This window comes from Ornithorhynchus anatinus, chromosome 4, assembly GCF_004115215.2.
Source record: "Ornithorhynchus anatinus isolate Pmale09 chromosome 4, mOrnAna1.pri.v4, whole genome shotgun sequence".
Taxonomy (NCBI): domain Eukaryota; kingdom Metazoa; phylum Chordata; class Mammalia; order Monotremata; family Ornithorhynchidae; genus Ornithorhynchus; species Ornithorhynchus anatinus.
This window is the reverse complement of record NC_041731.1, coordinates 2,976,138-2,991,174: the sequence shown is the minus strand read 5'-3', so window position 1 is coordinate 2,991,174 and position 15,037 is coordinate 2,976,138. Positions and strand designations below refer to the sequence as shown.

At 46.4% G+C, this 15,037-nt stretch overlaps 1 protein-coding gene and 1 long non-coding RNA gene across 2 annotated transcripts in view; one reads left to right on the top strand and one right to left on the bottom strand.

The window, feature by feature from the left end:
* The window catches only part of LOC114811119, a 46,484-nt gene extending 39,451 nt beyond the window's left edge, over positions 1-7,033 (top strand). The window contains exon 3 of the long non-coding RNA XR_003758822.1: positions 6,852-7,033. This is a non-coding gene — a long non-coding RNA (uncharacterized LOC114811119). The remainder of the gene's footprint in view (positions 1-6,851) is intronic.
* Positions 1-15,037, bottom strand: part of FER1L6 (fer-1 like family member 6) — a 66,601-nt gene that overhangs the window by 14,310 nt on the left and 37,254 nt on the right. The window contains exons 22-29 of the mRNA XM_007661346.3: positions 12,912-13,061; positions 7,371-7,481; positions 5,815-5,976; positions 4,536-4,719; positions 3,107-3,312; positions 2,095-2,217; positions 1,518-1,557; positions 314-429 (exon numbers count right to left, since the gene is read on the bottom strand). Of these exons, the coding sequence (XP_007659536.2) occupies positions 314-429; positions 1,518-1,557; positions 2,095-2,217; positions 3,107-3,312; positions 4,536-4,719; positions 5,815-5,976; positions 7,371-7,481; positions 12,912-13,061 (1,092 nt within the window). The remainder of the gene's footprint in view (positions 1-313; positions 430-1,517; positions 1,558-2,094; positions 2,218-3,106; positions 3,313-4,535; positions 4,720-5,814; positions 5,977-7,370; positions 7,482-12,911; positions 13,062-15,037) is intronic.

Here is a 15,037-nt window from a genome sequence, read left to right as displayed (position 1 = left end):
GGCAGAAGATCTTTTCATATGTTCAATCACCATCTGGATTGCTCTTACCTTTTCCTCTGCATATTTTTGGGCACTGAATTACACATTTGGGAGTATAAATTGTCAGTATACTCTCTCCTACATACATATATAGGAAACATACATAATTTAGGTAATTTTAGCTATCTATTTTACACCCAAAGACTGGGAAGAACTTGTGGTGTTTTAGGTTGAGCAAAAAACAACAGACAATTTTTCTAGTATTCCCCACTGCACTTTCTACTAATTTATTCCCCTCACCCCCAACACATACACTACAGGCACCCCCACATACTTGCATGACTTCTAGGTTGGGTATTTCCTCTTCTTCTTTTGTGTTCTTTAATTGTTTATCTTTCTTCTTCTTCAGGCCATCTTCCACATTTATTACCACCTGGCCAGTCTTGGAAACTGTTGAGAGTCAAAAATTACATCTATGCTTGTTGGGATTATAAGGACACGAAAGGTGACAAAATCTTCCAAAACCTGAATGTATTTTTAAGTTATCGCTCACAAGTGTCTCCATCGCTCCCCAACCCCTCCCCGCCAACTTCATCTTCTTTCATTTATCCTCCCTCTCTTCCAACTACAAGTTTATTTTCTTCTTTCTCTCGCTCTCCAGCCTGCCTCAGGGCTCTAAATTTCTTACTACCCATGTTCCCCCTGCCCCTCCGCTGCAAGTTCTCCTTTTCCTGGACTTGTTTTTATGGTATTGTCAAGTGACTACCATGGGCCAAACACTAATCACTGGGGTAGATACAATTGATTATGTTGTACAGTCTAAGTAGGAGGGAGTGGGATTTAATCCTCATTTCCCAGATGAGGAAACTGAGGCTCAGAGAAGTTAAGCGACTTGCCCAGGATCACAAAGCTGACGAGTGGAGGAGCTGGGATTAGAACTCAGGTCCTATGATCTCCAGATCTGGACTCTTTCCCCTAGGCCATGCTGCTAGACTTGACTACTTCTTGCCATCCCCAAAGAGACTATCCCAAGTGTTCAGTGCAGTGCTCTGCACACTGTAAGTGCTCCATAAATATAACTGAATGAATGAATGATCGAGGGAAATAGCAGGAGTTCAGAGTAGATGAAGGAGGGCTGGTCTTCCATTTCTGCAAAACACAGCCATTTCCCACTGCTACAACCCTCCAGCTTTTCAGAGCTCTGTACCTCTAGTCTCTGGGGTCCCCTTTAAATTTTGCCTAAGGTTCTTCTTGAGGGAGCCTTGCCAGATCCTCAGGAGAAGTAGATATTAACATTCATAGCCCAGAATGACTATGTAAAATAGCCTGCTCCTTCTGTGGCACCCAGTTATTTGTGGAGTGTCATATGTTTTTCCTATGCCTCTACTGGGTTCACAGGAGAAGTCAGACAAACTCAAGCCCCAAATCCTTCGGAGATGCTTAAAAATGGTCTGACCAGGACCATAACTGACTCAGGAATGCATAAAACCAGACAAACAACCTTCCCCACCCCAACAGAGGCCTCAGCGCCTACTCACCATTGTTGTCTTTTCCATTTTTCTGGTGATTTTTTTTTGCCTTTAGATAGAAAGTAGAGAGGAGGCAATCGTCACTGTCATCAAGACCCTCCCTAGAGGTGGGGCCAGGGCAGCTGCAATTTCCTCAGATTGAGTGAATCCTGTGGGGTAATTTTCCCATAGTGTCCCAGTGCCCAGAAATGGGGAATGTAATCTACCCAACAGCCTCGAGTGCTGGGAATCCTGGATTTCCTGAAACTACATTGGGGAATTCAGGGCCACCTGCCCGTTCACAATCCAGGTTCTGATCTTGGGAGGCGTCTTTGAAATAATGTTCTGAGGAGGAGGGTGCACCTACCAATGATTGCTGTGTGTATGTGTCCCCCTTAAAACAAATCAGTGAAGAGTAAGACCATCCCTCTAGGCTGTCAACTTGCTGTGGGCAGGGAATGTATCTACCAACTCCGTTGTACACTTCCAAGCACTTTATCCAGGGCTGTACACACAAGTGCTCAATAAATAAATACCATGTGGGTGAGGGTCAGTGCTGAACTGTCCCCCCTGTCATTTCTGGGGAACAGGGCTGGGGGGTCCATACCTTCTGGGCTTTCTTTATCGACGCATAGTACTTGGACCACCAATCGATTACATTTTCGGCTGACTCATCGACTAAGGTCCTCTTTCTTTTCTTGGTGGATCTACAAGATGGCTTCTTGGAGGGCTGGAAAGGGATCCGGAAAAGGTTTATGATTCAGAGCATCCGGGACCATAAGCATGGACATCTGTTTCTCACTGACCCTTTAGCCGCCTACCCCTTTCCCCCACTCTTCTCCTGCCTGGAACTCTCTTCATAGCTGCCGACCCAGAGCTCTCTCCATCTTTAAAGTCCTCCTGAAAAATCTCTCCTCCTCCAGAAGGCCTTGCCTGCTTAAACTTCCCAGACCCCATCCTCCAAATGGCTGCCCTTGGCATTTTCTTTATTCACCTATGTATAGTCTCATCCTACATTGACTTATACTTCCTTCTTCAACTATTTATGTTCCATTCTTTGGCTATCAATAGCATAGCATCATTTCTGTCTCCTCCAACTATAAGTATATGGGTTATGTCTGTGAGTCCCTCTTCCCCTGGAAGCCACCCTGCCTCAGCACTGGATTCTATTACAAGGATATAATGGAGATCTAGTCACTAATTTCACTTCCTTTTCACTTCCTTTTATTCCATTTGATAATTTGATTATTCCGGTCATAGCTGGTTATCAATCTCACGGATATTTAGTAATATTTAGGTTTTCAAAAATTGTAGTCCACATAGGAATGATAAATCACGTATGCAGCCCTCTCATTGAATGAGGTGGACGTGCCAGGGGGAGCCAGAGACCTACAGAGACAAGGATGCCTTAAGGGGCTTGGCATGGTTTCCCTGGGTGGTTCCACTTGCGACCCTTCCCTTCCACTAGCTCCTTGAGGGCAGAGGCCTTGTCAGCCACCTCTATTGTATTGTGCTCTCCTAAGCGCTTATTACAGTGCTCTGTATGCAGCGAGAGCTCAATAAATATTATTGATTGCTCCACGGGTCGGTTGGTGCAGACCGAGAGATGCAATTCCCACCTTTGCTTTCCCATCTTTATCCAGCTCTGAGGGGGCAGCCCTCTGGGCCAGTCCAGGCAGGGCGATCCAGGGGCGAGGGGCGGCGGTCTGAGCCACTCCTGGATCGGGCACTTCAGGGGGCAGTGGTTCAACATCGATGTAGACGTGGTCTCGGGGAGGTTCCTGGGACGCTGCGGACGTGGATGACGTCGTTGCATCATGTGGATCTGAAACCGGGGTGAGCCAGAGAATATAGGTTGAGTTTTATCAATGGATCCCCTTAAGACTTCCCCAACCTTGAATTTATTTTAATGTCAGACTCTAGACTGAAAGATCCTTGGAGGCAGGGATCACATCTCCTAACTCTATCACACTCTCCCAGGTGCTTCGTACAGGGCTCTGCACTCAGTAAGCTCTTTGTGGGCAGGGAAGGTCTCTACTATTTCATTCTCCCAAGCACTTAGTAAAGTTTTTTCTGCACACAGTAGACAACTCTTTGGGGCAAGGGATCTTATCCACTAACTTTACTGTACTCTCCTAGGCACTTAGTACCGTGCTCTGCACACAGTAAACACCACTGATTCATTAATGACCAAATCCACTGTGCCTCAATCGTTTGGGTTACTGGGTTACAGTTTCTCATTTCTCTTCTTTCTCGTTTCTGCCTAGATGGTCTAGGAACTTGGAGAAGGCAGTGAGCTCGTTGTGGGCAGGGAATATGTCTGTTTATTGTTACATCAGACTCTCCCAAGCACTTAGTACAGTGCTCTGCACAGAGTAAGCACTTAATAAATTTGACTGCATGAAAATGATCATCATTTCCAGGATTTATCAGTGCCACAGGTATAAATGCTGATAGTGACTGTGGCATTTAAGCGCTTACTGTACACCAGCCACACAGACTAAGTGCTGATATTGATACAGATAATCACATTGGAAACCGACCCTGTCCCACAGCTTAACTAGGGGGAAAACAGGTATTTCATTTCCATTTTCCAGATGTGGAAACTGAGGCACAGTGTGCAGTGGCTTCCCCAAGATCACACAGCTGACAAGTGGCTGACAAGACCATGCCGCTTCATGGCGTAGTGGATAGAGCACCGGCCTAGGAGTCAGAAGGTCATGGGTTCTAGTTCCGGCTCTGCCACTTGTCTGCTGTATGACTTTGGACAAGTCACTTCCCTTCTCTGTGCCTCAGTTACTTCATCTGGAAAATGGGGATTAAGACTGCGAGCCCCAGGTGGGGCTGCGTCCAACCTGATAAACATATCCACCCCAATGCTTAGTGCAGTTCCCGGCACATAGTGAGCATGTAACAAAAACCACTGTTATTACCATCATCGTTGTTATTGGTCATTGTTAAATGGCGGGCTTCCTCTCCCCTTAGGCTGGGATGACCTGCCCCAGCAGGACAGATCCATTTCTGCCATCAGACCCCAAGGGGACTCACCTGGCGAGGCCTGGGCACTGCTCTCTTTCTGGGAGCGGGGGGCAGGCAGCTCCCTGGGTTTAATCAGATATTGCTTCAGGCAGTTGATGGTGTAGTTACCCACGAGCGTGCTGCGGCCAAAAGCTCTCCAGTCCACCACGCAGATGCTCAGCGGCGGGTGGAGGAGTTCGTCTTCCGGCAGCTCCTGTGGGAGAGACCGAATGATGCCCGATGGCCGGGCCGCCGCCCCTGCCCGAGGGCTGCCACGTCTGCGACCGGGCACAATGGGTTGCTGGTGTCAACCTTTCCTGACCAGGAGGGCCCAATCTCTCTGGCACCCCCGCAGCTCCTCCAGCGAACCTCCCAGCCTAGCGGGCAGGTAGGAGGCGAGGCTGAACTGAACCTCGCCCTTTTCGATAGGAGGGAATGTTGGACATGGTCTTTCTACTTGACACATTGAATTTGGCGTTCCAGTAGAGGCGCAGTAGTTTGTTTACCAAGCCCTGGTGCGTAGGTCAGAATTTCCAAGTGCCCCTCCCTGCCCATGAAGAAAGCACTGCATTTCCTGTGGCTTGGATAAATCTGGTAGGGAGCTGAACCCAGGCTACCCTGGATAATCCAGGAAAAGCAGCATGGCTTAGGGGATAGAGCATGGGCCTGGGAGTCAGAAGGACCTGGGTTCTAATCCCAGCCCCGCCACATGTTTGCTGTCTGACTTTAGGCAAAACACTTAACTTCTCAGGGCCTCATCTGTAAAAAATGGGGATTAAGAATGGGAGCCCCATGTGGGACAGGGACTGTGTCCAACCTGATTAACATGTATCTACTCTAATGCTTAGAACAGTGCTTGGCACATAGTAAGTGCTTAATAAGTGCCATAATTATTGTTATTATTAATAATCCTGAAAGAACAGGCTCTGATTTTTTAGCAAAGAAAATTGAGCGAGGACCTGAGCAAAACTGAGGAAGTTTGAATCGGGTTATCCGAATGTTGAATAACTAGGAACATGGGGATCTTGGTCCAAATAGTTCGGATGATGAGCTTCTGCTATGGAAACATGTCCCCAGGACACCATGGCTACCCAAAATCAAAGGGGGTAGAGACTGGCCGGTCGCCAGTTCATGTAACCGTTGTAGCCAGCCTCACTGGGCAAACTCACACCTTAAAATTGGACTCTTTCCATCTGAATAATGCCGTGCTGACCCAGCCCCCGATAATGTCTTGTATGTCCTCAAACCAAACTCCCAACGGAGGGCGCCGGCCAAAGATGGCATCAGCCTCTCCTGAGGTACTACGCACCACGTCGAACCAGTCCGATTGGACGTTGAAATTGGGGTTGTTCTTGTAGCTCTGGATCACACACGACTTGACGCCTTTCCCCGCGCACTCGATGAGCACCTGCGGTCGATCCACGGAAAGGAGCTGGACCTTCTTCATCTCGCGAACACCCCAGAAAAGAACCTGAGGGGAAGCGGCAAACCCGGGAGGGGAAGAAATCAGTGCCGGATGAGAGAGGACTACTTAAGTCTTGATTTTAAGCAGAGAGGCAGGGGTGGTGGGGCTGGGGATGGTGCCTCAGGTGGTTGGCCAGGGAGGAGTGGAGCAAAGAGCCGTGGCAAGAGGAGCCGAGGTCCCAGGTCAGCGGAAACTCCGGGGGCGAATAGCTTTCCCTGCCCCCGCTCCTCTCTATGTTGCCTCCGTGCCTCCTCTGCTATGGTAGGGAGAGAACTAGTACCCGACGGCGGGCCTGGCGGGGACCCGGAGGCAGGCAGCTGCAGTCTGGTAGGGAGGGATGGAGGGGCAGAAGACAGGACATGAGAGAAGTAAAACAGTCACTGCAGTGTCAGCCGACAGCTAGCTGCAGGATAGGAAGCGGCTACTGCGGCTGGGGCCGCTGACCTAGTGTTAGGAGTGTTTGTGTGCGTGTCTGTGTCTGTGCACGCACACCAGTGAGGTTGTGTCCATGTGATGTCTCCTTCCTCTCTGTCTCAGCTTATTGTCTGCATCCACTCCAGTGCTTGGCACATAGCAAACATCACTTAACAAATCTATTATTATTGCGATTTTCTGGTTCTGGTCCCACCCCTCCTTATCGGCCTTTCATCCTGCTGACTTGTCACGGGCACCGTCCCTGCTATCCCCACGTGGAATTCCTGGACACGCGTCCACCTCCAGCCCCACCCCCAACTCGGCTGCAGCGACGGAGGAGAGGGTAGAAGAGTCAGGGCACCGACTAGCCTTGGCCTTAAACCACGTCAGCATTTTCAGAGTCTCCGAAAGGGGTTTTGTTCAGTCTACGACTGCAGCCGCACTGAACATTCATCATTTCTTTCCAGGATCGCCTCACGGACCCGGATTGAAATTGTCGGCCATTTGCTGACCGAGTCATATTCTTGATATGCAGCCCATGGAGAAGATGGATGTCGTCAGAAAGCCCAGAGAGGAGCAAGAATGAATTCAAAAAAAATGATGAGAATGATGGAAGAGAAAAATAAAGATTTGCATGGAAGTGACTGATTTCCAGTTGTCTCTGAGATCTGAATCGGGACACCAAGGGAGATCTTCCGTTAGTTTTGCCAGAACCTACAGGAAACCCCATCCTTCCTGCTCTCCCTATTGCTGTCGCTCTTACTTTGCTTGGATCGAAACAAAAGTGGAATCTCCCCATTCCCGTTCTGCTTCCTTCCTCTGCACCCCACTCCTCTTGGAAAACGTGGGTCCCAATAGGAAAGGTGGTATTTGTTTAGTGCTTGGTGGGTGCCAAGCACTAGGCTAGATACGGGATAATGGGGTAAGACAGAATTCCTGCCGCTCTTGGTTTTCAGGACCGTTTCACTGTGTTTTGCCGGTCATACCTCCACTCGGTAGTTACTCAGCACAGGCCGAATGTTGGCTGGGACAGGATAGAGCTGGCTGGCGTCAGGAGGATCTAAAGGAGGCAGGTTCTGGGGGCCAGACGAAGGAATCTGCAAACACGACAACTGTCCGTCAGCTGATTGGAACTGAGACATTTCCGTCCGGAAAGGTTACTCGGGCTTCCGAAAACCAGGCTTTTTTTTGTGCTATTTGTTACGCACTTACTCTGTTCCAGGCACTGTACTAAGTCCTGGGGTAGATACGAGCTCATCAGGTTGATCACAGTCTGTGTCCCACGTGGGGCTCACAGTCTCAATCCACATTTTACAGCTGAGGTAACTGAGGCACAGAGAAGTTAAGCTACTTGCCTAAGGTCACACAGCAGACAAGTGATAGAGCCAGAATTAGAACCCAGGTCCTCCTGACTCACAGTTCCTTGCTCTCTCCACTAGGCCATCCTGCTTCCCACTCATTCTGCATCGAAGGTAGCTCCCCTGTGCTCTCCAAGGTCATTTGACTGAACATTTTGAAACAGCAACTTTTCCAGTCAAATGCTCCCAATTTCCTCTGGAGCTTTGATTAGATTTCAGGGCCTTGAAGAAGCCTCTAAAGGAATAGAGATGAGCAACTATTCAAGGAAACATGCCCTTCATTCCCCAGTCAATCCTAGGAAAGAACTAATTTTCTTTTGAATCTGGATTTTCAGAAACCTAAAAGCCCTGTTCCCTTTTTACTTGACCTTGAACAGAGGTTATTTTTGATTTTGGAAAGCATCCCTGACTGGTTCTTTATACGGGCACAATGGGGCCAGGCCTTCTCGGCCAGACCGGCTCCTACAAGCCCACTTCACTCTCGTGTTGCCATCACGGAAGAGGAAAGACAACTGCATTTACATAAGAGCTGGAAAATGTATCAATCCACCCGGCTCGGCTTGAAGCTTAATTAAACGTCTAGTCACCCCAAACTGCTAATTTCCTGCAGTTTCTTTTACACAGGGTAACATTCTGGGCAGAAGCAGGCAAATTAAGCATCACTGTAAGGGGGTATGTATAAAAGAATAAGATAGGCTAGTAAGAGAAGGCAAGGTATTTGTATGCATAATGAATTCAGTAATGAATTCAGTGATGAATAAATGAGTTACATAATAATGCTAATAGTTTATAATAAAATGAAATTCCTACAGCAAGATTAAAGTTATGAAACTCTTCCCCCCCGCCACTACCCCTCAAAAAGAAAAGGACAAAATGAAGTTAAGAGGCTGACACATCCCACCAAAGGATCAGTTATATTTGCCGTCTGAGCTGCTCTTAAAACAGTTTCAACTGCTCCCTCTGACTGGGCCTGAGTAGCCTATTTGCTAATAATAATGATGGTATTTGTTAACCGCTTACTATTGTGCTAAGCGCTGCGTGGATTCAAGCAAATCGAGTTGGACACAGTTCCTGTCCCATGTGGGGTTCACAGTCTCAGTCCCCATTTTACAGATGAGGTAACTGAAGCACAGAGAAATGAAGCGACTTGCCCAAGGTCACACAGTAGGCAAGCGGCAGAGCTGGGAATAGAACCCATGACTTTGATTCCCAGGCCTGTTCTCTCTCCACTACACCATGCAATTTCCCCTTCATACATGCTGGGGAATAATAATAATGATGGGATTTGGTAAGCGCTTACTATGTGCCAAACACTGTTCTAAGCATTGACACTGTTCTAAGTGCTGAACCTCACAGCTAAGCACTGAGGGGAACCTCATGTGTCCCTCCTTCATGGAGGTGTATACACCCTGGGAGATCCCAGCACCAGTTGCAGGATTCGCGTGATATGCTTCAGTGAGTTGTAAGATGCAGCTACTTCTGGGGAGGGCAGCCTCAATTGTGCGGCTACCAAGGCAGGGGGCTGTCCTTTCATTCATTCATTCGATAGTATTTTTTGAGCTCTTACTATGTGCAGAGCACTGTACTGAGCACTTGGAATGTACAATTCGGCAACAGAGATCGGCCCTGCCCAATAATGGGCTCACAGTTTAAATGGGGGAGACAGACAGCAAAGCAAAACAGATCATCAAGATAAATAGAATCATGGAGATACACACCTCGTTAACAAAATAAATAGATGTCCCGTTACATGGGATACTGCTTAAGGCACAAAGTGATGGATTAGGTCATGTCCAGACGTGTAGCATTTATGGCAAGAGCCCAAACTGGCCAGAAAACTAAGACTACCATCTTATTAAAGAAAGCCCTAAATCTCTTCAAAGAGATGATTTCGTCCTTTTATATGAGGCCCTGAGTTAAAAGATTTCCCTTATCCGAGATCCTAATCTCTTCAAGTGCCATCCACCGGGATGTGAGTGCAGAACTACCCTCTGTGAAATTTCCTGGGACAGTCGACTCTCTCAGTTATCTGCGGAAATGGGATGGATAATTGAAATCCAAGAATAATCCAAAAACTTCAATAAAACAATCATCTCAGTCTCTTCTACCATCAAACCTTTTACTTCGGTTCTAGCAGATAATAAAATATACAGACTCAGGTTTCATTTCTCTGTTCTCCCTCCTATTTAGACTGTGATCCCCAAGTAGAACCTGATTAACATGCATCTGACCAGGGATTAGAACAGTGCTTCACGCAAAGTAAGGGTTTAACAAATATCACAATACAAACAGTAATAATAATAATTATCACAAGGGAAAAGAAGGTGAATAAAGAGTCTGGAAATTCCTCAAGCTGGAAAGCTGGAGATTGGCTGTCCTTTCCTAGCTCCTTTTGTCTAAGATCAAACTTGTTCAAAGTGTTGCTTTTCAAAACCCAATGGGGCTGCCCTGTGCCCAGATTTCAATCAATCAATGGCATTTATTGAGCGCTTCCTGTATGCAGAGCACTGTACTAAGCTCTTGGGAGAATATGCAAGAGTTGGAAAACATCTTTTCTGTCCAAAGGCCTAAAAGTACCCAGCACAGGATTACGTGGGAGCCGGGGGAGAACTAGTAATAGAAGGAGAACAGTGGTCTCAGGGCACCATGACACTTTTCCCCTGCTTTAGAAAACACCACCACACAAAGAAGCACTCCACAAATCTAGAAAGACACCCGAACTAGAAGATTAATAAGGTGTTTTGCCCTCTCCCTTCTCTGCCTGATATTTCTGGAAACCACAGATCAGATTACTATGGACTGCCTTTCCCCGGGCATCCCCAACCCTCCCCCAACATTGCAGAGTTGCTCTTGAAAAATATCAGTGCAAAGAGGCACGTCACGTATCACCTGCCAAAGTTTGAGAGTTCAGAGCCAAGAGAATGCTTCAGGAATTATGACCCGATTCATTCAGAGGAAGAAGAGCACCATAGCTGGTTCAAGAGCAGGGAAACTCAGATCTTGCCCAAGAGGGAAGTCTGCTCAGGACAGAGCTGGACTTCAGCAAATCGAATTCTGCCCACAGCATGGATGTTGCAATGACCAAGACTCAGAGACTGAGATCTGAATTCTAATCTCGGGCTTGATTCCTGAGTATGATCACCAGGCCTCAGTTTGGCAATCTGTAATATGAGGATAATGACTCTGACTGCCTCTTGGAAGTGCCAGAAAGAAGGAGCACGAAGCCCTTGGCAAGAGAATGATTTGCAGTGACTTCTGGATAGGAACTGGCTTCCTGGACTTATTAAAAGGAAACCTCTGTGACCACTGGTCCTTTACCACAACTCCAAACCTCTGCGGGCAGTAACCTATTCCTGCTTTATGGAAGAATCATCATTCAATAGGCAGCATGAACCACTGTATAACCTCTGATACCAAGATGGCACTGGACAGAACAACCATTCTCTATCCTCAGAATGATGTAGGATTATCTTCCTTCAATGCCTACAAATAGCAAGCAGCTAAACAGTGTCATCATTATGTAAATGAAAGGGAGCAAATGAGAAATAGTAGGAGGTTTTTGTGTGTGTGTGAGTGTGAGAGAGGCTTAGAGCTACTCACTGATGAGCAAATTACTTCTCTGAATAAGTGATCAAAGGAGAAGGAAGAACTAAGGACACCATAATCAGCTGAACTGGGATATTTCAACTCAGACTCTTGAAGGGAATGGCTGTAAAGAGACAGTTCATACTTCACGTAGCGGTGAGGAAAAAGAACAAGCCAGATGGGCATCATGGAATGGCTCAGTATCGGATGTATAAACACTGGCCATTTCCCCACCCTGCCCTCTAGGAATTTGAATGGCAGGGTTTTCTTTTTTCTTGGTCTTTTATTCATGATGAGAGAAGGTAGAGGAGCAGTGTGACCTAATGGACAGTCCATGGCCTTGGGAGTCAGAAGGACCTGGTTCTAATTCTGGATCCACCACTGGTCTGCTGGGTGACTTTGTGCAACTTGCTTAACTTATCTGGGCCTCATTTACCTCATCTGTAAAATGGGGATAAAGACTGTGAGCCCCATGTGGGACATGGACTGGGTCCAACCTGATTAGCTTGCACCTATCCCAGTGTTTAGTTCAGTGTTTGGCACATAGTAAGTGCTTAAAAAGTCATTTTAAAAAAAGGAATATAGGGAGGAGGAGGAGAGATGGAGGGTGAAACGGAATGGGAGAGGGGGATAAGTGGGGAGAGGGACAGAGAGGAAGAAAGGAAGGGAGAGTAGCAGTAATGATATTTAATAAGCACTTAATGCATGCAGAGGATACTAAGTGCTGGGAGGAAAAATACTCGAGAAAATTTGACATAAACCCTGACTCTCAGAGAGTTCACAGTCTAAGAATGGTGAAGGAAGAGGAGAGAGACAACAGATACATAAGAAAGGATGAAACAACAAAAACACAAAAACAACATAATGGAGGGAGAGAGAAAGAGAGGAGAAGTGGGGAAAACAGACAGGAGACAGAGGGGGAGGGAGAGGAGGAAAGATCATTTTCTACAAGGTTGGAAGAGGTTTTAAGACCATTTCTTTGACAATCTATTTCTCCTGACGAGTTTGACAATTCACGCAGCCACCATTCTTTATACTGAGTGTTTGTTGTTGTTTTTTTAAAAAAAAAAGCACACACACACACAATTTAAAATGAGCCATTTCTCTAAATCTGGGAGTCAAGACACTGTCTGATCACTTATCATTGTATTGTCTGGGTTACAAATATAAGATTCTGAAGTGATACCTGCCGACAGATATAAAGAGGAAGATAGACAAGAGGAGCACTCTGTGTCCCCATGGAGAGAGCACGGACCTGGAAGTCCGAAGGACCTGGGTTCTAACCCCACCTCTGTCAATTGCTTGCTGTGTGATCTTGGGCATATCTCTTCACTTCTCTGTGCCTCCACTTCCACAACTGCAAAATAGGGATACCTGTTCTCCCTTTTACTTAGTCTGTGAGCCCCATGTGGGTTACTGTGACTGTCTGACCTAATTAAAGTGTACTTACCCCAATGCTTAGAACAGTGTCTGACACATAGTAAAGCGTTTAACAAATACCCAACAACCCACCTGCAAAAAAAAATAAGGTCTCAAGCGAGAAACATAACATTATCATAGTGTCTAAAACTGTTCCTCACTTACCTGCAACAGCTCAAACACAGCCAGGAGGTCCCCTCCAGACAGATTGCCACAGAAAATTGAATGATAGGAAAGTTTGGGTGGTTCATACTCCAGGTCGGCTAGTTTCACCACTGGGGAGGCCACTGTAGCACCAAGATATTCGGGTTTACCCTGAGCAAACAAAAAGGAATTGTTCAAGCATCAGTCAGGCCTGCAGAGCAGCATCTTGAGCCAAACCTCATCCCAGTGTAATCTTCAAAAATGTTTTCAAACACTACTACGACTCTACATCTACAATCACCCTACTCCCAAAATTCCATCTGGGCCCTAATGATAATCACTACAATATTGACTAATAACCCTTTAATACTGTGCTAAGCTCCGAGGCAATTACAAGATAATCAGTTCTGACATGACATGATCTCTGCCCTACATGAGTCTCCCAATCTAAGAGGGAAGGAAAGCAGGTATCTTATCCCCATTTTACAGATGAGGAAACCGAGGTTCAGAGAGGTTGTGTGACTTGCCCACAGTCATACTGCATGATGCTGGCCAAGCTAGGATTAGAACACAGGTCTCCTGACTTCCAGTAGTTCATGTTCTGGCCTATGTTCATCAATCCCATCTGCTTTTCCGCTAACTGCCCCATCCTGGTTCTCCCTCTTCTAGCCATACCACAATCTTCTTCTGCAACTTCCACCCAACCCCAGGCACCCCCTGGGAAATCAGGCAAAAAGAGGACAGAAGAAAGACAAAGAGTTATTGCCTAATTTCCATTCGCCTCAGCCTGCCCTCTGGCATGTTAGCAGGGGGTTATCTGCAGGGGGGTTGGGAGTGGGGCTTCACAAGTGTGCAAGGATTTTATATTTAGAAATTTAGAACTTTGGAAACCTGCCCACATTGAGACCTGCTCACAGCACAAATAAGATTGTTAGCAGATTGCATCTTTCATCTGTTTTTTTTATAGTATTTGTAAAGAGCTTATTATGTGTCAAACACTGTTCCAAGCACTAGGGTTAAGTACAAATCAATTAAGGTCAGACACAGTCCCTGTCCCACATGTGGCTCACAGTCTAAATAGGAGGGAGAACAGGTATTTAATCCCTATTTTACGGTTGAGGAAACTGAGTCTCAGAGAAGTAAAGTGACTTGCCCAATGTCCCACAGCCAGCAAATGGCAGAGCCGGGATTAGAACCCAGCTCCTCTGACTCCCAGGCTCTTTTCACTAGGGTTCCTGACATAGATTTGAGAGGACTTAAGCCAGATTTCCAAATGATATTGTCACATAATGCTGCGGGCCAAGCAGACTCTCAGCAGAAACTGGTTTCTTGATGTCCAAAAGCCCAGCAGAATCTCCTCTGACCCATTTTGTGCTGATGCTTATTCAGAAATGTTATGCCAATGGGCTAGAGTTTTTGAAGTCTCCTGGGAAAATCTCAGAGGAAAGAAATGGAATATTTGCCTTTTCTTGGTATTAAACCCTTTTCACTTCCATTTCTGTAAGCGATCCCTTGCCTCTTCTCCCACTCCCTTCTGCTTCACCCTGGACTTGCTCTCTCTGTCCTTTCCCCTGCCCAGCCTCACAGAGCTTATATACAAACCTGTAATTTATGTTTTATATTAATGTCTGTCACCCTCCTACCCCAGGCAGTAAGCTCGTGTCTGTTTATTGTTGTATTGTACCCTCCCAAGTGCTTAGTACAGGGCTCTGCACACAGTAAGAGCTTAAAAAATACGATTGAATGAACAGTCTTTAGCTTGCTATAGAAACCCTTCTCCAGGGGTAGAGATGTCTCACTCCAGAAACTAGAGAATAATGTGCATTTTTAGGTCCTGAAAGAGCTACCAAGAAAAGCAGATCAATTTGCCTGACTGTATTGAAGATAAGATCCATTTAGCAATTTCAGCACAGTAAAATCCAGCTAATTGGAAATATAAAAGCCCAGAAAATACTCATATTGAAGCACTCATGCCCAGGCTTGGGGTGTTTTCACTGATGAAAACTAGGGTCCCGGAAGCCTGGGGAGTAATGAGAATGTTAGATCATTTTAAAATATATTAGCCAATAGGTCTCAGTGCATTTTAATGCTCTTTGATCCTTAAGCATGGAATTTTTGCACTATGACATGTGACCACATGCCCCAAG